This window comes from Cryptosporidium sp. chipmunk genotype I (genome assembly GCF_004936735.1).
Source record: "Cryptosporidium sp. chipmunk genotype I strain 37763 chromosome Unknown contig_25, whole genome shotgun sequence".
Lineage (NCBI taxonomy): Eukaryota > Apicomplexa > Conoidasida > Eucoccidiorida > Cryptosporidiidae > Cryptosporidium > Cryptosporidium sp. chipmunk genotype I.
In genome coordinates, this window is record NW_027125608.1 from 89175 (window position 1) to 111050 (window position 21876).

At 32.2% G+C, this 21876-nt stretch overlaps 4 protein-coding genes across 4 annotated transcripts; 2 read left to right on the forward strand and 2 right to left on the reverse strand.

Annotated features, from left to right (window-relative positions):
* Positions 1–1027: 1027 nt before the first annotated feature.
* On the reverse strand, positions 1028–1432 carry ELE39_002262 (actin depolymerizing factor; the record flags this gene model as incomplete). The annotated part of the gene is made up of 1 exon (XM_067345112.1): positions 1028–1432. One exon carries the CDS (start codon positions 1430–1432, stop codon positions 1028–1030), a length of 405 nt encoding a protein of 134 aa, XP_067200648.1.
* A 1126-nt stretch (positions 1433–2558) lies between these two features.
* On the forward strand, positions 2559–3926 carry ELE39_002263 (ULP1 like chllamydin domain containing protease; the record flags this gene model as incomplete). The annotated part of the gene is made up of 1 exon (XM_067345113.1): positions 2559–3926. The coding sequence occupies one exon, from the start codon at positions 2559–2561 to the stop codon at positions 3924–3926; it is 1368 nt and encodes a 455-aa protein (XP_067200649.1).
* A 295-nt stretch (positions 3927–4221) lies between these two features.
* ELE39_002264 (uncharacterized protein) lies at positions 4222–4869 on the reverse strand (the record flags this gene model as incomplete). The annotated part of the gene is made up of 1 exon (XM_067345114.1): positions 4222–4869. One exon carries the CDS (start codon positions 4867–4869, stop codon positions 4222–4224), a length of 648 nt encoding a protein of 215 aa, XP_067200650.1.
* Positions 4870–5849: 980 nt separating this feature from the next.
* ELE39_002265 (chorein VPS13 like involved in vacuolar transport) lies at positions 5850–20777 on the forward strand (the record flags this gene model as incomplete). The annotated part of the gene is made up of 1 exon (XM_067345115.1): positions 5850–20777. The coding sequence occupies one exon, from the start codon at positions 5850–5852 to the stop codon at positions 20775–20777; it is 14928 nt and encodes a 4975-aa protein (XP_067200651.1).
* Between the last annotated feature and the right edge of the window lie 1099 nt (positions 20778–21876).

Genomic DNA, 21876 nt, shown 5'->3' on the forward strand with positions numbered 1-21876 from the left:
TGCTTAATTTTTTTTTGACATTATTCAATTTTTATTACATGTTTCGCGCGCCCAAGAACGTATGTTCGTATTTTAGTAAAAGATGTGGGTAACCAGCACACAAAAGAACATGCAAAATTTCATCTAGATTAGCAATAGTGAGAGATAATGCATATTTTAATAACATAAAAAGGCAGAAAGTACATTTTTGCAGATATCAAACAATCATCAACAAAATTTTTAGAGAACCTTTCTTTTTTTTTTTATAATAAATATTATTAGCTATGCTTTTAACAGACCTTTTGGCCAATTGAGTTATCTACCCTGCAATGCTCTACCCCGCCATACACTCCGCTCCACTTTGTCCATAAAAATCATGCCCACATGCTAGTGCATGTAATGCCGGCATACAATTCTAGTAAGAGGAGGGAAGGTATTAACTACCTCAATTTTGCTGTGAAGTTCTCATCTTCAATATTTATTCAAATGGAGTCGGAAGAGAAGAATCTGTACAGAATTACATTTGTTAGTATATTTTAAATTTAAGGGAACGGAAAGAAGAGTAAACATTGTAAAATAACAAAAAAACAAATACATCCCCATTATCTCATTAATAATGAAACGTAGCGCGTACCTGAAAAGAAAGATGTCAAGATTCGAATAGAAATTAGTGGATATTGAACCAATAATACAAAAAATAAGAAATGATAGAGTCTTCTGATTCTTATCCTTGAAAACATTCTCTAAAGAAGAACAAAGAATTGCGTTAGAAAGCATCCGATTTAGTTTCCATAGACCCAATAATATAAAGGTGAAAGTCCATCCGCCTCCCAGGCCAATATGTCTCCGTCTAAAGTAACAGAATCGGAACGAGTTAAACATGCAGATGCAATCCCAACTCGTAAAACCTTTCCCCCTTTCTTTACAGAGTAAAAACAACTATCAAAAGATATCTCCTTGCTTATCTCGTTTCTCTTCTTCCTCCTCAATCTTATTTCCCTTCTGCATCTCAATTGACGATGGTCAGGGTATTGGCATAGTAACTGTATTAAAAGTATTGGTCGGCAACAAGCTTGTAATCTAAGTCTGATCTCTCAGAGGCTTGTAAGAGCTTTCCATGAACACCTTCAAGCTTCTTAACAAAGCCGTCTTTTGATGAAGCAAAGACCATACGATCCTTGACCTTGGCGTTTTCTGGGGTAAACATTAAGAAAATTAGTTTTGGATTTTGACCATTCGGATCTGGAAGATCAATGGTGGCATAGAAACATTCAGTATCTGGGATGGACGCGAGGAAATCCTCATATGTTTCCTCAGGTCCTGAAGCTTTGAATAATATTATATTCTCATATGTACTATCCATCTTATAAAGCAGAAATCTGTGTTGCTTACGGATCTTCTGCTTTTGAAAAGCATCGATGCAATCTTGGTGAATCTTTACGCCTGATGACATTTTTTATGAATAATCTCACTACTATAACAAATTAAAATTCCAGTAAAAAAAATAAAATATATTAGACTTGTATTTTATCTTTACCTTGCCTAACTAGTGGTTTGTATGTATTTTTTATATGATTTATTTTTTTTCTCGATTTGTAACCTTATCTTGTATATATATATTTTATATATACAATATACACTTAAATTTGTTGTATTGCCAATTATACTTATTTTTTTATTATGGGGGTTATTGTCCATTTTAAATCTAAAGTACATGTAGATATTCCTTAGACGCATAGATTCAAATACTTGCTGTCTATTTTTTTGGCGCCTACCCCCTCAATACTAATTATAATTAAGAGCATTAAAAACAGAAGGAAAGACAAAATTAAATTAATTGTTAAATGCGATACTCAATAGAATTATTTAGGTTAGTGAATAGTTGAATGAAAATTCAAGTTTTACTAGAAACTCATATAGAATTATGAGACGGTTTTTCCATTTTAAACCTACCACTCTACTTTTATTTCTTGTATTTTCCGTATATGGTTACATCTTTCGAATTATTTGTGTGAATTACACTCGAGTATTTACTCATTCAGTTAAATTTAATCTTTGTAAATTTTTACTTGTTTAGCAGGCATTTTTTCCATGAAAGGAATAATTGAGAAAGTGGCGCGCAAGCGACTAATTATATGTAATGTATATATTTTTGGCAATAGGAATAAGGTGATAAAGGTAAAAAAATATTGAATTTTTCTCTTTGAAGCTAAAAGGCTGATTGCAGTTTCTTTTGTTTTGGGACATTTTGAAGTGTGGTTGGGAGGATTTGGCGGATAGAGAAGAGTATTTTTTGCTATTTTCATAATTTCTTGCATTAAATCTGTTTGAGTTGTAACTAAGCAGTGCTTCTGGTAAATGCTAATAATTTGTATAAGCTAGGAGAGAGCTCAATTTAGTTGGATGATAAGTCGTGTTGACAAAAAATAACTCTAAATTTTGAAGAAAAGGCTATTTTTGATATGTGGGATTTGAAATGTAAAATGCAAATCTAGATTATTAATCTACAGGGACTTTATAATTATACATATAAAGTGAAGATCAGATTAGAAGGATTGTTAATTTTATGAGTCTTCTAAATGAGAAAAAGAAGAAGCTATAATGGTAATTTGCCATTAAAAATTATGAGTAACAGCAGAATTCTGTCACAGTATATATCTTTAAATCATGGACCATATCGCTCTGAAAAAAGGATGAACCTATTTGACAAAAGAGAGGAGAATTTTTCTGGAGTTACTAATTTTCAAATCCCAATAAGAGAGAGACTTTTACCAGATAAGATTCATTCAAACAAGTATTTTCTAGAGGAAAAACCCAGGAAAGATATTTTAAGCTCAAGCTCAGGTAGTGATTTAGCCTTAATTTGCAAAACAAGTACTATAATGAATAAATACCAAGAGATTAAAAATAAGCATAGAGTGTTATACTGTGAAAAGAGTGGATCTGACTCTGACGATGGACTTTTAAAGCGATCATTGGAGTTTATCAAAAAGATATCAAAGAGTAACAATCATTTAGAGGCTCTTGGAAGCCACTTAAATAGTCTTGCCTTATGCGAGAGAAATCTTGAAAATAAGAGAAAAGAGTTCAAGAAACTGGTTTATGGCTTGGACGATGGACAGTTTGAAGAACATGAATCAAAAGGAGATGATGAGTTATTTGTTTCACTTGGAAAAATTAAATATAAATATCCAATAGAATGCTCTGATGAAGAATTAAACAAGGCTAGGGGTTATTTGAATAGCTCAAGCAATAGAGGGTTGATTGTAGCAGTTAATAATAAAAGTAATATTGAATTAAGTATTGACTTGGTTCAATGTTTAAGATCTCAACAGTGGCTTAATGACGAATTAATCAACTTTTACTTTTCAATGCTCCAGGAAAGGAATGATCGTCAAGTCTCCAAGGGATTTAAGCCTAAGGTGTGGCTTTGGAACTCCTTCTTTTATACAAAGTTAACGAGTGATCAAAATGAAGAGACAGGGTATTGCTATAAAAATGTCTCCAGATGGACACAAAGAAAAAAGATTGACTTGTTTGATTATGATATTGTACTGCTACCTATTAATGTAAATAATGTACATTGGACTTTGGGCGTGGTGAATTTTAGGCTTGGATATATTCAATATATAGATTCTTTGGGTGGGTCATTTCAGAACCATTTGGGCTGCACAAAGATGTCAGCCATATTTTTCCAAAATATGAATAGATATATCCAGGATGAGTATCTTGATAAAAAGAAGGAGATATTTCCAGGTCAGTTGAAGCATTTTACGAGTTTTTCAGAACCAGTTCCACAACAGAATAATGGGTCAGATTGTGGGGTATTCACATGCATGTTTGCTGAATGTATTTCTGAAGGAAGGTCTTTCGATTTTGATATAACTCAGATTGATAGGATTCGTGAGGTTATGTTAGTGGAGTGTATTAGGAATGAGATATTTTGAGGATTTCAGGTATTCAAAGACAAAAGGATAATTATTTGAAGCTGCTTTTTTTTTTTTTTTTTTTTTTTTAAATAAAAAAAAACAGTTTAGGCTTCTTATAATTAAGCTGTATTAATAGTAATCAATACCATTTTATTGGGGGCCTAATGTTATAATGAGGAAAAAAAAGAAAAAGGTTTTTGTTTAATCTACTCAAAAGTTTTAGGTAGTTTGTTAAAATTAACTTAATATTTGAATTGTACTAGTCCTGTTTATTATATATGAATAGATCCTTCTACTATAGAGAAGTTAGAGATTATATGCCTTCAATTGTCCATGAATCTACATGTACCCAAGCATTACAGTTGCCAACATTAACTATTCCTATAGTGAAGTACCTAAAATTACAGGTATCAGCAATATCTGTCAATCCACTATACTTAAAAATGTCATCAGTTCTAATTACAGTTGTACTTGGTGCTGTTTGCATGTTTTCCGAAGCAAAGCCAGTGGTTTCAAGAATTGACACGACGGTAGAAGGGTCTTTGGCTAAACTTGTATTACTGGAACATAAATCATCACAAATCTTTACAAATTTTAGAGATAGTGATTTTGATGAACATGTACAGTTATAAGAATCACAGTAGGTTTTTAACGTGATATAAGAGCCTTGGCTTAAAGTACGGATAGTCTTGGAGTAGCTGGATAAGTCAAATTGAACTAGTAAAGTATTATCCCAGCCTGTACTAAAACTAGACGTTATTGGAAGATACATAGTATTTCCTGAATATTCCCAACAAAAATTTGAGCTTATATTAATCATGTTTTGCGTCACAAACATGCTTTTTGGAGTAATTTTGGCGCAAATAGCCTGTTCGCTTCCCAATATTCCAAAAATACTAATTATTATTAACCTCAAATGTAACCACCCTATTCTCTTTCCACAAAATATCCGAGCTTGCATAGATTTAATTAATACTAATTAGAACAAATCTCGTCAAAGAAAGCCTGAATCAGTGTTTTATTGCATTCTACTTTTTTTTTAATAAATAATTTCAATATTAATAATATTACATACATGCACATGGCCATCTTGGCGCCAAACTTCCCATAGATCTTGGACGCCATTTGGTAGTATAATACTCTAAAGGGGTGCTGAAGGCCGAGCAAATATTATAATCAAAAATTTGCTTATTCTTCTGATTTTTGTTTTATATTTTGTCCTTGCAAGTTTTGATCCTGGAAGAAGTTTCAAAATTAGTGAAAATTCAAACGCCGACTAATTCTCTACAGAAGGGGTAGGAGGGAAAGTAGGTGAATAATTGTAGTATTTCTTGGGTATTTTTCTTCTTCTTTATTTCTCCTTTTTCTCCATTTGCCAGGAATATTATTTTAATTTTGCATGCATTTATAAATGGCGTCAATTGTATTTGTTTGCAGGTAGGGGCAAGGTAGGTAAGCTTGTGGGGATGGCGCGCTGCTTAAGGAACGAGGGGAAAAGGTATTTGTGAGCTATGGATTAATGGGCGAAAAAATAAATAAGGTGGCAAAAAAAGCAGAAATAAGTAAAATTTTCAATAAAAGTGTCTATATGAGAAAAAGAGTTAGGGTTCCACTGAAAAAGGCTCAACAGCATTGGATTCAAGATTTCTTTTAAATTAATTCATAATTAAAAATAGAATAATTGTGTGTGCAGTTTTGCATGCAGTTATTTTGGCAAATTCTTTATCAATTAACATATCATGTGGATATTATGACAAGAAAAATAAGTTAAAAGTGTGGGAATTGAAATAATAAGTTTAGAGTTTCTGAAATAAAGTTACACATTTTAGTGAGAAATAAAGAAAACGAAAGAGAGAATGGAACTTTGCATGGATGATAAGCTTATTACAAAAGTAACAAAAACAACAGCTACTAATACAATCAAGTAGAAAAAAAAGAAGGATGTTAAGATATTGTAGTAAAATAACCGAAAGAGTGTTATACTCTACCATAAAAAATGTAATGAATAAAATATTTACAAATTTTGAACAGGAACAGCTTTCTATTTCACTGCTTGGAGGGAGTTTGGAAATTAGAGATTTAAACATTAGAAAGGAACTTTTTGATGATTTGTCTTTTCCAATTAGCTTAAGTGATGGGATTGTTGGCAAGGTAAATATTGATATTATGTGGAGAAAAATATTCACTCAAGAGTTTGTGAAAATCACCTTGGATGATGTTTATGTGATCTTCAATACTACAGATATGAAAAGATGGAGTGTTGAAATGTTTGAAAAGAACTGGAAAAGGGTTAAGGCTAATTTGTTAAAGCATGATGAGTTTATTACTTTTTTAAAAAGTGCTATAGCTTCCAACTTTCTTAGGCAAATCGGCCACTTTTTCATATCAAAGATTCAGTTTGAAATCAAAAACATCAATTTTAGAATCGAGCATTTGCTCTCGCAGTACATGAAAAGGTTTGTTATTGGAATTAGTATAGATAACATTTCCAGTAGAAACTGTAATGAGTATTGGATTCCAGTAGATAAATCTAAAGGATCTATTTTAGGACGTAATACAGACAAAACAAATTCGCCAGTACTAGCAACTACATCCGTTGACAATACTGATACAAGGAATTCAAAAGTGTCTGGTAGCTCTAATAGCCATACATCATCACAATCTATCTCAGCAAGATTCGATTTGGACGACCAGGATGAGACCTGGATAGGGTACATTGTAGAAAAACATATAAGACTCATGGATCCTAAGTTAAAAACGGCAAAAAGCCTTGTTGGTGGGTTTTCAGAAGATCGAGACTATTGTGACAAGAAAGAGCAAGAGGCTATCTTGGAAAGCATTTTAGCAAAATCTAAATCCAGGATAAATGGAAATAAAATTTCAGTGACCCATAACTTTTGGTCCAAGCTTAAAAAGAAGACTCCCCTTAGTTGGGTCTGGAATAGCCAAGCCTACAATCGGAAAGCAGAATCTTCAGAAAATACTAATTCAGAGGAGACCCAACAAGATCCAGCTGACAAAGGACTGAGTACTGCTATATGGTCTAACAGCGACTTGATTTTCCCTCACCCAAATGGAATGGGAGTCAATAGGGAAATAATTGATAGCTTCATCACAGCCAAAGAAAGTAGGGAGATAGAAAAGTACATTAAGGAAAAGTTGGTACAGCCTGATATTTTGGAAAAGAACGAAATATTCCTCAAATCTTTCTTAATAGAGAACTTTTCTGTGTATTTTGATGAGATCTCACTTTATGATAAAACAAAAAACTCTCCTTGGACCAACTTAAAAAAGTCAGAATCACGAATCACTGATAGATTAAGCTTCTTAAAGGATACTTCAGTCAAAGAATACGATACCCATAATTTTATTATTTATCCACATAAAATCGAATTAAGAGTAAGATTGGTACCATGTATTATTAGATATGATGAAAATATATATGCATCAGCTCTGAATGACAGGTTTTATATTTTATCTCAGGATGAAGATAATCAGATTATTCCACTGATATCATCTTATCTGATCTTTGATAACTTAAGTATTGATATCACAGAAAACCAGTTAAAGTTAATTTTAGATTTTTTGGACTATACAGTGTTTTTATATGGGGATTTCTCGGCAGGTTCATGCCCCAAGGATTTTCAGAACTTTCCAGGTGAAGAATTTTGTATTAAATATAGAACTGCATGGTTTGAGTTTCTTATAGGAGAGAGAGATAGGAATAACTCAGAGATTTGTAATATTGAAGAAAGTTACAATGCTTATTCTCTAATAAAGCTCAGGAATGACGTTTATAAGTGCCTTAATTATTCAATTTACCACTCAGTAAAGTCGATACTTAGCTTTGATCTAGATAAAAGTGAGGGGGGTAACGTCTTGAGTTTTCCTCTATTTTCAATCAAAGAACAGGGAGAAAGTGGTTCAGGAGATTCTCTTGGTGGGTTTTCAAGCAAAAACAAGCCAGTATTGGTTAGTGAGACGGATAAGATTAGCAATAATCTGGCTCAGTATATTATTTCTAAAGTGGTTATAGGCCAGAATGATCATTATTCTATAAGTCTGAATATGAATGAGGATTCACAGAAAGGGGGAAAAAAGACGAATTTTAATACTGAAATTCAGGAAATGGAGATCCAACTGAGTAAGGAAGAGATCGGACTGGTTAAAGATAACGATTTGTTGGGAAGAATCAAGGCAAAGACGAGAAACTTATTATCACAGAATGAGTTGCCTTTTGAAGTAGTGACTTTTGACCTGAATTCATACTTAAGAACCGAAAAAGATGAGAAGAGAAAAAAGTCTCATCACACTTCCCCATTCACATTAATACTGAATGCTCAGAATTTAACAGTCAACTACTCAATAAGCTTGAGTGACCATAACTCATCTTCTAAAAGTAGGAAGAGCTTGAAATTTAACTGCCTGGACTTGTACCTTCAGCATAAGTTATTTACTGAGTCTAAAAAGTTGGAGATGACAGTGGCAGCAGAGAACTGCTATATGGTGGTTCACGATGATAAGGAAATAGGGATGAACTTAATTAATAGCTCAAATTGCCTGCTTAGGATTGGACCAAACATCCAAAACTCCAAAGCTTCTGATAAAGAAGCCTTCGAGGAATTAACGAATCATCCAATATTGCACAGGTCAAGTATATACACCGGTACTACAATATGCAGCAGAAAGCCTTATAGGTTGTTTACTGGAAATCAAGGGAGTACGAAAATTTACGAGCCTTGTGACAGGATTGGAGGGTTCTGGATAACTATTAGACTGAATAGGAATCCTTTCAGAACTACCCCAAAAGTGAATGTATATGGAAAGACTTACGGTGAGATCTCCATAGTGGGATCATACGACGTGTTTGAAAGGTTTTTAGATCCAATAGTAAATCATTTGAGCCCAAAACAAAGAAATAACTACTTGAATAAAGCAAATCAGAATTTTGTTAAAGTGATTAGGAAAGGCCAAAAATTCATGAAAGAGTTCTTCAATAATGGAGGGGTCTTTTCCAGCTTCTCTGATATGCCCTGCCCCAATTACATCTACCTAAATATAGAGGCCAAAGCTAAACAGCTTTTGTTCTTTCCCATTCTAAAAAGGGATTCTCATCACGAATTATTGGAGAAATCTGGTCAGAGTGCAATTCTAACAGCTTCTAGCCTAGGGCCAAATTCCATCAAGTCAGCCGTTGACATATTTTCAAATATGATGGAGTACAAGATCAACAAGCTTTCCAGCAACTCAAGTATGTACTGTATTGACTGTGGTGAGATGCTTATTGAGACTTTCGAGAAGAATACAAACAGGAAAGTAGATAATTCTAGAGATAAATTCTTCATTGACAATATTAAGATAAGCTTTTCAAATATATCTCTGTCATTTATGAGACAAGTAAGGTTAGTTGATCTGTACATTAATAAAGATCTTGAAATCAAAGACAAAGGTACCGGTGATGGGTTTCAAGATCCATGTGAAAGGCTACAGGATTGCTCTGTAAGGTGCATTCTGAAGCCTCAGAACTGGACATTTTCTGTCTCTAAGCACAGAGGCAACTCAATAATCATCAATACGAATAGTAGTATCAGACAATTTTTGGTGAATTTGGAATTTTCCCTGAAGTTAGCTGAAGATACAAGCGTGGAGATCAACACCACGGATATGGATCTTCACAACATTGCGGAAATTGCCAACTACTTTGTTAGCTTCTACTCTCAGTACAACTTTATCGACTACTCACAGGTCCTTGTAAGTAATGTCGAAGATACAGAATCTCTAAAGGGAGGAGAAGGTTTACGTGGAGGTGCAGCATCTAATAATCAGAGTTGCTCAATTTCAAGCCTGGAGTCCATGGAATCAATTATTGCTCACTCCATATCGAAGGATACTAATGTTCAGTTTCTAAAGAATATTGAGTTTATATGCACAATACCAGATACTCGTATTGTGATCAAGTCTGATCATGTTTACAGAGAAAGACAGGGAATGGCGATTAAGGACTTACCTGTGATCAAACTGAATGTTTCCTCAATCAAAGTGCTCATATTGAACGGAGATATGACCAGATCTGGAGTTTATGTATCTATAGCAGATGTATGCTTATCGGGTGGGATCTTAAACAGGAATAGTAGGCTTTTGGTGCCTTTGTTTTGTCCAATCTCCGATACATTTTGCAATTTGAGTATTAAATTTTCAGATCTAAGCAATATTGACCGCTACAAGGACTTTACAGGTATCCTATTGAATAACTCTAATATGGACATTCAAATCAACAACCCCAGGTTCATTGTGTATTGGGACCTTTATGGAATCATTCTTAATTGGATTATCACCTTCTACTTTAGATCTATTGCAGTTCACCTTGAGCGAAAGATAGATATCGACAAGATTAAGCCGATTCTTGACGGATCTAATAATGAAGGTATCCATAACCAAAGTCAAAGCGATCATGAACAAGAATCCAGCTTGGATAAAAACAGTGAAAGAGTTTTGGTGACCGAAAATCAATGCATTAGGAGTCAGATCATTCAGTTTCTTTCTATAATTAACCTCAAGATCCAGTTCAAGGATGTAATTGCTATTCTCCCTTGTACTCTTTCTGACCCGATTCAAGTTGTGATCACTGAGACTGAATCTTCATCATCTTCCACTTCAGCAGCTTCTTCCTCAGCAGCATCTTCTGCTTCAGGACAGACTCAAACTAACTCTGGAACAGGATTTTCAGGAACAGGCACCTCCACCATTCCAGCCACTTCAGCTTTCAAAGTTGACATTTTAAAGTCTCTTTTAGCTGTAATCAGATGTGATCTTATATATAGATTTAATGGAGAGTCAATATTTGAAATTGAAACTATGAAAAATTCTCATAGTAGGCTTAAAAGCAATACCCTAAAGAACACTTTTGAGCTTTTCAAGGGAAGTATTCAATTTGGGAGATCCCTAACTCCGAGGTATATTATGGAAGCTTTAGGTAGGATCTCAAGAAGTCATAATATGGGAGGAAAGCATGCATTAGTGACTAGTGGTATTGGAGTATCAAAGCTTAGTAGTGGTGGAGTGTCAAATTATACTAATCTTACTCAAAATAAGAGTGAAAATACATCAATTGGAGGAAAGAATACAAGTATATTAACAAGTCATTCAAATGGAAATATCTCAAATACAAATCATGGCTCTGGAGCAGTAATGGTAGGAGGAGGCCACTTTCAAAAGGCAATAGGTGATTCAAATTTCACAAACTTGGTAAAGTCTTTTTATTTACCTGGAACGGACCATGCCTTGAAAAGCTTAGTAGAGATTGAGAACTTGATAAACTCTTACCAGTGGCAGTTCAATTTTGATATAGGATCTCGAGACGAGAAAAAGGTTGTATCATCTTTAAGATTTAAGCTGGATTATATAATGAATCAATTAGAGGTAGAGTCTGAGATTGGCAATGTTATAATGCTTTACGGATTTCTGGAGACAGTAGAAATTAAAATGAACACAAATGAGCTTTTACATCTGATCAATGTAGTGGATATGTATTACAAATTAATTCAAAGTAATTTATTTGTGGACCTTTCCAACCAGAATGGCCAACTTGGAGGAGGAATTAATAACCAGGACATAATATTAGATATGCAAAGCGACTATGGTTCCTCTAAGTACAATGTTGGATATAGCTGCCAGGCGAATAATAATTCTATGGGGAATAATAGCTCCATGATGAATTACCTGGTTTACTTATTTCCATCGATTTTTCATACAACAGTTACAAACTACAACAAATTCATTTCGCAGTTCAAGCTGGAGGGATTAAAGATTCACTATATCCCAACAAACCTCACTTCCAATAAAGATGGAGTACTTATTGATGTAACAGAGACTCAGTTTGGTGTTTATGTTAACGATGAAGCACCAAACAACGATTTCTTACTGAAGATCTTTCCTTTTTTAACAGTATTTAGTGAAGGATCTAAACGACTAATGGATGAATTTGAGATTAAAGACAAGCTCCTATTGATTCCAAAATTCTCAATAAGCAGTATCCCAATCCTACCAATACTGACAAAGTCAAAAGATATCTTTTTTGGACTAATATTAGAATTCAAGAAGATTTCAGTATCAATATTCAATAATCAACTGATGTTTTATGACAATATTTTGGAACCTTTTGATATAAGTTTATTGTCAATATGCAAAGGTAACGATGCGAATAGCCAAAAGATATCAAAAGAAAAAGTAAGTCCAAAAGCTGAAATAGAGATCACTTGGATTAATTTGACAATGACTCCAGAATATGTCAAGTATTGGTTAAATTGTTTGGATAACTTTAATGAGGTTTATACAAATTATTATTTGAGGCTTAATAACACAAACAAGCTCCTTTCTAGAAGAGTGTTTCCTTACAACAATAGTCTTGGAATTCTTTTCCAGTGTGTTGAAAGCAAGGCTATGGATGAAGGCAACGATATAGAGGATAAATTGAAAGGTATTTCTTCAAGACCGTTATCTGGAGAATGGGATGACCATGTTTTTAATTTTAACAATTCAAATAGCAGTAAACAAATAACAGGAGGAATAGGAGGAAATCTGAGCAGCTCAAACTTTGTATTATATAATGATACAGGACAAATATTGGCCGTACTAATTCCATTATTTTTGGATGATAGCAAGAAAAATAAGAATGTAGAGACAATTGAGAGAAGGAATTCAGTTGATATTCAGATGGGTCAATTTAAAGTCCTAGAACAACAGGACCAAAATAGGGTAGCTAAAGCTCCAGGAAACTTTATAAATAGCATGAAAAAGAGGGGAAACTCTAACTTGATAAGAAGAAGAACCGAAAGACTCAGTTCAGAGAAATCAATCAAAGAAAGCATTTTCGATAAGTTGCTTGTGAGGAAGAAGTCAGTCTTGGATACAAGCAACCTATACTCACAGGAATCTGAAATGTCAAACATTTCAAACATAAGCAAAACAACTTACAAGCTATACTACGTTTGGAGGTATTTGAAACCAAATCATAAGATTTCATTCAGTAAAGATGAATATGGAAATAGCTACCCAATAGTGGTCAGAATTCGAATCTTGAATGATGTTTTTGACCTTAATAATATCACAATGGATAAAGTTAATATGGAGGTCGTTTACCTGGGACTGAGTGAGAGAAATCAAGCAAGAGTTCCTTTGCTAATAAAGACTGATATAATGAATAATCACTCTTTTTTGATTTCAATTTCCTCACGAGTTTTTATCTCAAACAACACAAGCAACATTATCCGACTCTTACCAAATCCAAAGAATGTTGAAGATTTTTTGAGCTACAACTTCTTCATTCCACCAGCAAGTAACAAACCAATTCTTGTTTCAAAATATAATAGTAAATTCTATGAGACTATTTCCAGAAAATACATTGATAAGAATTATATTTTAAGCATAATTGACGAAGAAATCAGCAAAAACAACTATAATAGTAGTGACTATATTAATGTTTTAATCCAATCAAAACTTTTCTGCAAGAGTTTAAATCCTGACTTTTTTACACTCTATTTAAATCCAAATACGTATACATGCATGCCCATGTGGACATCAATACCGGTGTTGCATGCATCCGGCAAACATGAAATGTTAAAATTCATTCCACTGCGGGCGGTAATAAATAATGTTTGGTTAGAGTCAGTTTTAAAGGATAAGGAGGAGAGGAAAAATAGAGTTTCAATAAAAGTTCCAACGGAGGGTGAAGCTGAAGTAAAAGGGGATCAGGAGACCTTAAAAAATGAGTTTACTGTAGATATTGAAGAGCTTATGAGTGAATATTTGAGTATTTACAATAATTTAAGTACATCTTCGGAACAGATAGTACAGAACAAATGTTATAAGAAATTGTTAACGACCAATACAGCTGGCAAAAAGAAGAACTACTTTGGATCAAGCACAATACAGTTAACGAGAAAATTAAGATCAGGAGATTTAAGCTTTGAAGTCCTGGAAAATAGTGTTGGCGGTTCTGTTAACGCTGGTAATGGTGGTGGCCGACGCAGTAGCAGTAGTAGTGTTAGTTGCAATGGAAATAGCAATACTGGAGAAATTGGCGTTGTATCAATATGTTCCTCGGTTTGTGAATATTCCCAAAAGGACATTAGAAGCAGTCCCAACTCTTTTATGTTTGTTATTAAATTAGATGTCCCTTTAATTATTGAGAACAACTTATTGATTCCTGTACAGCTTTCCTTCAATAAGGAAAGAGAAAAGCATGGTAAAATTAATAGCTCAATAGAACAGATTCCAAACGATAGAGATGAGGCTAATAACAATGAGAGAACAAGTAATAGTGGAAGTATCACAGGACAAACTGCAAACAGTAGTGACAGAATTGGCTCGGTTTTGGAAATAGCAAAAACAAACAACTCAAGAGAATATGAAGAAGGAAGTGAGGGAGATGGAATTTCTGAGTTGATTGATAGAGTTATGTATATGAATGATTCCAGTAGGTTTAACATTAATTTAAAGAACAATGAGAGAATTTTGTTAGAATCTTTGCCAAATTCCTTAAGTTTGAGTATATTGGATGTATCTTTTGGGAAATTTTTTGGGTTTTATAAGTCATCTCAGATCCAAATCAACTATAATTCAACTAGAAAAGAACTCAATAAAGAAATTCTTGTTCCTTTAAAGCTTAATAATGGATATAAGCTTATGCCAAATAATGATATTGCTAAGATTAATGGTATGAGTGCTGTGGTAACTAATGGATTCCTTCCCAGCTCTACCTGTATAAACGTTATTTTTGAAAGTAATAGAACTGATTATGTATCCAAGGACTTTATTCCAAGACAAAAACAAGATTTCAATTACTATATGGATAACGCTCCTGGCCTGGATTTCACAACTTATATTAGGACTTATCAGGAATACCAAACTAATAATACCTCTGAAATTTCTACTCCTTGGAATGGGTATTATTGCAATGCTTATAATACTTGTAAAGTTAGATTGAGCGTTTATGCTTCATTTTGGATTAATAATAGACAACATATACCAATCTATGTATTACAAAAGTCACAGCTTTTCTCCAGATATAGATTGGGATCTAAAGAGTTTAGGATCCTTCCTACTAATAATGGGAAAAGTGACTTGGGTATTGCTTTAAATCCAGAATTATCAAAAAAATTTCAATCTCCTTTTGTTCATATTGAAAGAGCTAATATTGTTGGAACTATTACTGTTCCTTCGAAAAAATTGAACCCTGTTTCTCATACTGTTGGCAACAATTTGAATTCGAGCTTGAGCAACCAAAACGTTAATATAAGGGATATTATGTCAGGTGGTAATTTTGGGTTAAAACTTGGGTATTGTGTTACAACTATCAATAATTTTTCCAAATCTCCAAATTTCATGATAAATATTTACAACAAATACATCATTGTAAACTACCACAACTTACCAATCTGGATACGAGAATCTAATAAATTTGGAAGCTGGGTATATATTCCACCAAATATCTCGATTCCTTTCCACCCTTTGGATAGTAAGGATTTATCTATAATTGAAGTTACCTTTTTGGATCCAAAGATTATTGAAGAGTACGAGAAAAAGTACCAAATCAATCTCAATAACATTCCATATAAAACTTTACCTCTTTCTATTGACAATTTATATGATATTCAAGTCAGATTGGTTTCTTCTTTGAATAATATTCCACTGATTAGTAGTCATAATCAAAAAGAACAAGATAATTTTCCGAATAAAATTGGGAATCTGCATTTTACTTACATTCTTTCATCCATTTCGATTTATTCCATTAATTCATCAACATCTTACCAGATTAATATATATCCATCACAGATCCCAGACTTCTCTATAGTCAATGAAACTCCATGTAATATATTCATTAAACAGTTAAATACATCATGTTGGAATTATTTTAGTCCTATTTCTGACTCCAATTATGCTTTGTTAGATCCTTTTGGAGACCACATGCTGGAACTTGTTGTTGGAGTTTCTTTAGGGAATTTGGATTTCACTAAGATACCTAAAAAGAATGCAATACTTAACGGTAAAAAAGATCATACTAATTTGGGATATCATAATAGAAATCATCAACACCGTGATTCTATGGCATTTAATGATTTCTCGTCTATACCTTTATATTTGTATAATGATCACAGCATTCATTTCTGGTATAAAAACAAAAATAACCTCAATCTAAATAAGGTATTAACTCACTCCAGAATTTTTATTCCCGAATACAACAGTATGCTTTATGTTGTAATGCTTATTGAAAATGGTACAAGGGTGATCAATATCTCATTTGACAATACTTTATATAAAAGAAGGCGAAATGAGATTAGAGCTGTGAATCAAAGTAATTTAGCCAATAAGAGTATTAGGCTCAAGCCAGATTCTCTTCACACAAGAATGGATCGTGAAGAAGACTCTGGACACAACTTAGGTCAAATTAAGGCCAATAACAGTAACATTGATCTTGATATTGGTCTTGAAGGAGATTATGACCAGGATCTTGTTCTAAATCACAGTGGAAAGTCTATTTTCAAGACTTTGGGAAATAAGTTAAAGAATCCAAAAAGATTTAGGAATAAAGACGATAGGTTAAACAATTACGATGATGATTATATTGATGATGAAGAAAGCAACAAAAATGATGAAAATAAAGAGGATAAGGATGGTGAGACCGGTCAGAATTTCTTCAATAACAAATCTGCAATTGTTGAAGCGGAAATAAGCCCTGAGGTTAAGAATTTAACATCATTCGAGACTATTAAGGATGGCGAAGCCAATACAGATCAAGGCTTAAATAAGATCACAGCGGTTTCATCATTTGAGACAGAGCTTTCACAATTCAGTAATTCCAATCTATCTAGAGTATCTTCCGGTCAGAATTTATTTTTGTTTGTTGACAAATTAAGACCTGAAACAAGAATATGTTTTGAGTTGAATATAGGATGTGATGGTTTTGGAGTGTCTTTCTTGTCAAATACAAACAAGGAGATAACTTATATGTCATTCCAGAGAATAAGCTTTAAGCTGGAGAATTCTAAGACAAATTATGACCAATTTCATATGAGATTTAGAATTATGGAATTTCAACTAGATAACCACATTACTTCTTCAGCTGAAAATACCATAATTAGAAAAGCAACTCCAAATGAATTTCTACGACTTTCAAAATTAAGTAATAAAAAGAAGGAACCCAGGAATGATCCCAAGTCAAAAAGTACTCATTATATTCCACCTACAAAACCTGTTGAAGGAAACGAAAATTGTATTGTAAACAAGGTTAATGATGATTTGGACGATGAAATCAATGAAATTGAGGAGGATAGTTACTATGGTATAGAGTCCCTACTCTCAGTTGGAGTTGCTACTTTGGGAGAAGTAATCAAGAAAAAGAGTGAGATTATTCGTATTCACAATAAGTTGTTAGAATACATGACAGTTGGTAATCATGAGAATGTGTATCTAACTAGCAGAGAAAAGAGAATCAAAGGGATACTTTGTATGGAGTCATTTCTGGATTTACAGTTTAGTATTATAATAGACAACAATAATGATATCTCTAATAAATACGGAAGTAATGGTGTTATTGAGATTCCTTATCTTTATTTTTGGATTTATCCCCTAAGTATTCATTTGGATATTGATACTTTAAGAGAGATGGTTTCAATACTGGAGCAATTAATTAACAGAATACTTTCCCCAACCGAGGAGTTAGATAATACCAAGTCAATATCTTTGCAGAGCTTACCATTAGTTGAGAATTTAAAGAAGGCTTCAAAGTATGTTTATATCCAAGTACTTTTAATGAATCCAATACAAATTTTATGTTCAACCAGCAAAAGTACTTGGAATATATCAACAAACCAAAATTCAAACTTTACTGACTATTATAATATAATGAATAACATTACTAAGATGGGTGAGAGCGAAGTTATTGTTCGGGAAATTATTCCTTTAGTTCAAAGTTTTGGAGTTGGAGGAGCTGATTTGAAAAATTTGCTAAATTTTAAGATAATGAATAACTTTGGGAATCCATACTTGAATTTTAATAATGAACTGACTTTGAATTATGCTAGTATAATGGAAAGGATTAGCATGGGCCGCTTGGGTTATAAGGAGGATTTTAGGAATTTGGAGAATGGAAAACTAAAGAATGATGCTGCAAATATAATTTTACCCAATACAGTAAGTGTGAATGCTGGTGTTTCAGAAAATGAAGGTAGAAAAGCTACTATGATTAGAGCTGAAGCTGGGGTAGCAGTTGGACGACTCGGAGATTCTACAAATATTGCGAAAAACCATGTAGGCCAAGGTCAAATACAAAATAATTTAACAATGAATAAAACTGGTACAGAATTTTTATTAAATATATTACAGTGGTTATCCTCAATGCCATTCTCGAATGTACCGATAGAATTTAAGGGAGTGATTAACGAGTCAATATTTTTAGATAGTGAAAAATGTCTTGTTCAAATTGGAGATTTGTACAGACAACAGATATTCTCCCATTTGGGTAAAATTATAGGATCTATTGATTTGATTGGGAATCCAATCGATATTTATATTCTTGTTAAAGAAGGATTGTTGGCGTCAAAATATCACTTTGATCTCTACAAAAGAGCTACAAAGCTTAAAGAGAAAATTCAGGAGAATATAAGGAGAAAAAGGATTCAAAAGAACGAGCAACTTATTGAGGGGATTAGTGGTAACGAAAATAAAGATTTTGATGTTAATAGTATCAAAAAGTGCGAGAAAAACATTGAAATGGTTGAGAATAAAAGTTTAGAAAGTTTAATGGATATTGGATTTTATGATGATAATGATGATTTAAGTAGTGAAAATGTAACTTATCAGACAGAAAAGGAGAAATTAGATGTGCAATATCAATATCTTTTAGATTTTTGTTATGAATTGGATGAAAAACAAACAGCTAAAACTTATGATGAAGAAGTTGATGATTTTTTAAAGCAGAACAAATCATTGGTTTTAAGATCGAATGCAGAATTAATGACAAAACTATTATTTTTTTCAATTAAGGAGATTATGGTAGGACTACATATTCTTGTTGGAACAGGAATTGCAGTAGTATCTCAAGTAATTGTAAGAATATCAAGTGCAATATTACATTTATTTGAAGTAACTTATTTGTTAGATCAAGATTGCTTAATGAGTATATGGTATGGAACACCATTATTTATGAGCAGGTATATTGCAGATAATCCAAATAATTTGATAGAAGGTTTAATTACAGGCTTATTACGTTCTTTATTAATAATAATGAGTATATTAATAAATTTTTGGCAGGTACCTAAAAAGATGTATAGACAAATTGGTAGTTGGGGCATATTTTTGGGTGTATTTTTAGCAATATTGAGAATAATACCAGCAGGATTTGCATCTTTTCTCACTTTATTTTATGGTATTTCTTCAGGTGTAGTTCAAAGCTTACGTACAAGAATTCCAGTAAGTCATATCAGAACTGTTAGGGTTATTTGCAATGGAAGTCCAATATTGCCTTACAACCCTCAACATAGTATTGCAACAATGATTATAGATTCATTAAAGTTAGTAAATGATGTAAAGGAGTCAAATGTGATGAATTTTATTTCATTTAAAAATCAGACAAGTGGATCATCAAGTATTGATAGTAATATTGATAATATAATTTTGAATAATAAAAGATCAGTTGCTAAGAGTGGGATTGAGAAGAAGTTCTTGATATATAAACTGTTGGACAATAAAGAGGATTCAAGCTTAAATTACTATAATGGTATAATTATATTTAAAGAAAGTATTTCATTATTAAAATCAGGAAAGTTGGTTTGGATGGTCCCTTTAATAAATATTAGCAGAATTAATCTTTATTTAGTTGTAAATAATGCAAATAATAAATCTGAAGATAACAACCTTAGACTGAATAGAAGAAAAATTAAGGATATGTTTTATAGTAAGGACAAGGGAAAGAATAGAAAAAATACAGCTTTTGAGAATTTATTGGATATTGAGAGTCATTTCTTAGGTATAAACAAGAAAGATGAAGATGAAAGTGGTAATGATAAGAACAATAGCAATACTATTGGATATAATATTAATAGTGAAAATGTATCAGGAACAAGTGATGGTATAACTTTTAATAGGAGGTCATTTGAATTCCATCTTTTTATTAAGCCTTGGAGCTACTTGGATGATTTAATAGAGAATAGTTCAAGTCAAAATAGTAAATCTTGCTTGAGTAGAGTAAGAGGTGGTGGAGCATTTGGTGGTAGTTCAAGACTATTTTCAGGTAATAATAATACAAGTTCGGCAGGATTTTTGAGTGGAATTAATAATAACAATAATAAAATTGGATTTAGTGGTAAGAGCATGAGAAATGGAGCAAGTTTTCTTTCGCAGTCAACAAATATTATGACTAAATTTAATAAATGGAGGGCTCAGAGAATGAGAAAGAAGGGAATAAATTTGTTTTCTGATAAGAAATTCATGAAACAATTATTGTTACCAAAAAAGATTGAAAATATTCATATAAATAGAAGATTTACTATGAATGAGAGAAGTTTTATGAATTTTAAGACGAATAACAAGGCTCTGAATGATTTAATAATTCCAATGGATGATAACAGAACAGTAATTAACTTTAATTTGAGTAATAATTCATTTATTTCCTTTCCATCAATTCAAACTTCATCATTATCACCATTATCATTAATCAATTTTGGTCAAAAAAGTTCTTCTATTTCTAATGATAGCCAATTCCAGTTAAGCTCTTGCAAACAGTTTTCAGAAAAAATCATCTTTACAGTGGAAGACAAAGATGATGCAATTAAAGTATTTTCTGTTTTATCCAAGTATATTAATTCTGAATAAGATTTTCGTTATAAATATTTTGTTCATGAGAATTTACTGGCACAATTTAATATTGGTACTCAAATTTCCAGCTTTTTTTTCTTCCTCTTTTCTTATTCTAATATAATAATAATTTTCTAATATAAATGTTGCATGCATGGAATAATTATTTAATTAATTTTGAATTACGTGTTTCCACGTAAGTCAAAAATTGCGCAAAATTTGCATACGAATCCCGGTATAGAAAAAGTTAGTGGTAGAATTTATTAAGCAATTAATTATTTTTATTACAATTTAACAATTATAATAATTATATTTTTTTTAAATAGAAAAATATCTAATTTTTAACTATTCTATATTCAGGTTTAAGAGAACGTGAAAGGAGGAAATAATAATGGATTTGGAGTTGAGAAGATATTATAATGATTTGTTATACAAAGCAGAGAAAAAAGAGAATGAAAAGGATGATAAGAATGTTAAGGGTGGAAAAATGATGTATAACTTGGTTATTGGAAATAAAAGTGCTGATTTGGTAAGTTAAAACTTGAAGGTTTCTTTTTTTGTTTTGATATTAAAAGTAAAATGCTTGAAAGCCAGTACTGAGGCTAAGTTTTTGAGCGTCTTTTGGAAAATTCAAGAAACTAGAAATTTATTCAAATAATTAACTTAATCTTTTATAATTATTTTTATAAACGAAAAATAAATATCAAATTTTATTAAAATCTAGGATTCAATAGTTTCAGCAATTACATATTCAAGAATATTAAATTTGATAAATAATACAATAAACTTTGACGATAAGAATAAGATATATGGAATACATTTACCAGTAATAAATTGCAATAGAAACGAGTTAAAGCTGAAATTTCCTTTAATTAATTTAATTAATTATTTCTCAAATGATCAAGATAAGAATTTAAGAAGTGATTTTCAGATTGAAAATATACCATTCATATGCTTAGATGATGAAATAATTAATGAATTGATACTTGAGATGGAGAAGTTGGATAGTGAGAAAAAACATATGAATTCAGGGCATTATATTACATTGGTGGATCATAATACATTAGATACATTTCAAAAAAAGTGAGTTTAATTTAATATTTTATCAATTTATTCT